Raw genomic sequence first — 1663 nt, 5'->3', positions numbered from 1 at the left:
GTCAGTCTGATCAACATCTCACTCACTCTGGACAACAAGGTGTCCTTGTTCACAAACACCACCCCCATGATGTAATTGGAGCAAACTCAGGACAGTTTATACCAGTGTTCACATTATACAGGGAAATGGTGTGAAGTGATCTCATCAGAAATGGACTTCCCATTTTGTGCTGTTTACAAGCCCCTGTAGTCACTGCAAGAAGCAAAACCCAAACAATACCTTCAGAAAAAACAAAGTCAGGAAGGTTTCTTCAGGGTTCAGAAAGTATCCCCCAGGAATATCAACTGCTATGTGAGGACGCAGAGACAAACGAGCTGCCAGAAACAGGAAACAAGGAATCACTGCTTTATTGGACTATTCCAACAATAGTTGAGTCTGCTTGTGTTTCCTGTACAGGAACAAGGCCATCAATGAAGCAGAGATCAGGGAGACAGCTGTCACTGTCAGGGCCACCATCACAACCAGCTCAGACTGCACACCTACACAACAAGGAGAAACCAATGGTTACTGAGGGAAACAGGGACAAAGAGGGAAACTAGCAGTCAGACAACTCACCGCCTGGAGACCTCTCCTGCATCCTTTGCTCAACCGGAGTCAGGGGCTTAGTTGCCAGGCTGGTCAGCTCAGGATCCAGAATAAGCAGGGGACCAAGAGAGGCCTCACCCTCCCACTTCAATGCAGCTTCACTCTCTGCAAGAAGAAACATTTCAGTCAGGGACAGGGAGGGGGTGTTGTAGCCAAAACGTCTAGAGGGTCAATGACCTACCATCTTCAGGTCCAAGGTCTCTCCTTCTTCTGGAGGGAAGCAGGATCTCCCTTGTGCTGCCACAGTTCCCAACCTGGCAACAGGCACAAATGTCACTGTTTGATTCCTCCAGTGGGGTCCAGCTAAACAGGAGAAACAGCCCATCAACAACACAGTGAAATCAACTCTCCCCAACAACGTCACCGAGGGACAGGGAGACAGTGGGATGGGGGGTGTACACTTACACCTTGTGCAGCTTCTGGAAAGTACAAGCTTTGTTCCTGGAATCTCCCTGATCCACTGCAGCAACTTTCAGGTGACAGGTGATGAAAATCTGAGGGACACATTCAGCACAAGTTAGTGTTTAGTGACTCCCACCCAATGGGGAGGAGCCAATCAGCAGCTTCCTCTTACCAAGGAACGCTCATCTCCATAGAAGCGGAAGGCATCCAGGTCAAACCTGAGCTTGTCCGGCTCCCGCTCGTCTCTCGGCAACACAAAGGTTGAAAAGGAGTCCTCAGCTTTGCTGTCCAGGAGGCAACTGCAGGTGAACAAAGGGCCATGAAGTGAATGGAGTGAAGCCATTGAGATAGGAGCAGCTGGAGAAAGCAAAGAGCTCCTTACCCATTGTAGTCAATGATGCTGTATCTGGGGCTGGAGTCCTTGTCTGGGCTCAGTGTAGCTACACAGCGGTCAATGTACAGCTTCAGGGGCATGTGGTTGTCCATTGAAACAGACGCCTCAATGTGAATGAGGTCTCCCAGGGAGTAGACAGTGGAAGTGCGCTCTGTCAGCCAGTCACCTGAAGTACAAGAGGACAGGGGTTGGAGACAATGGGTGCAACTCCCAGTGAGCGACACCAGGAGATCCGTCCCCAGCCACCCATCACATACCATTCATTAGACGCAGGGAGAATGC

At 50.3% G+C, this 1663-nt stretch overlaps 1 protein-coding gene across 1 annotated transcript in view; it reads right to left on the bottom strand.

Moving 5' to 3' along the window:
* Positions 1-329: 329 nt before the first annotated feature.
* LOC125487230 (zona pellucida sperm-binding protein 3-like) overlaps positions 330-1663 on the bottom strand; it is a 3911-nt gene continuing 2577 nt past the window's right edge. The window contains exons 6-12 of the mRNA XM_048617848.1: positions 1639-1661; positions 1370-1547; positions 1160-1286; positions 991-1079; positions 767-888; positions 556-690; positions 330-479 (exon numbers count right to left, since the gene is read on the bottom strand). Of these exons, the coding sequence (XP_048473805.1) occupies positions 355-479; positions 556-690; positions 767-888; positions 991-1079; positions 1160-1286; positions 1370-1547; positions 1639-1661 (799 nt within the window). The 3' untranslated portion in view covers positions 330-354. The remainder of the gene's footprint in view (positions 480-555; positions 691-766; positions 889-990; positions 1080-1159; positions 1287-1369; positions 1548-1638; positions 1662-1663) is intronic.

This window comes from Rhincodon typus, chromosome 38, assembly GCF_021869965.1.
Source record: "Rhincodon typus isolate 14 chromosome 38, sRhiTyp1.1, whole genome shotgun sequence".
NCBI lineage: Eukaryota > Metazoa > Chordata > Chondrichthyes > Orectolobiformes > Rhincodontidae > Rhincodon > Rhincodon typus.
The sequence above is the reverse complement of the archived record's forward strand: the minus strand, read 5'-3'. Positions and strand labels throughout refer to the sequence as shown.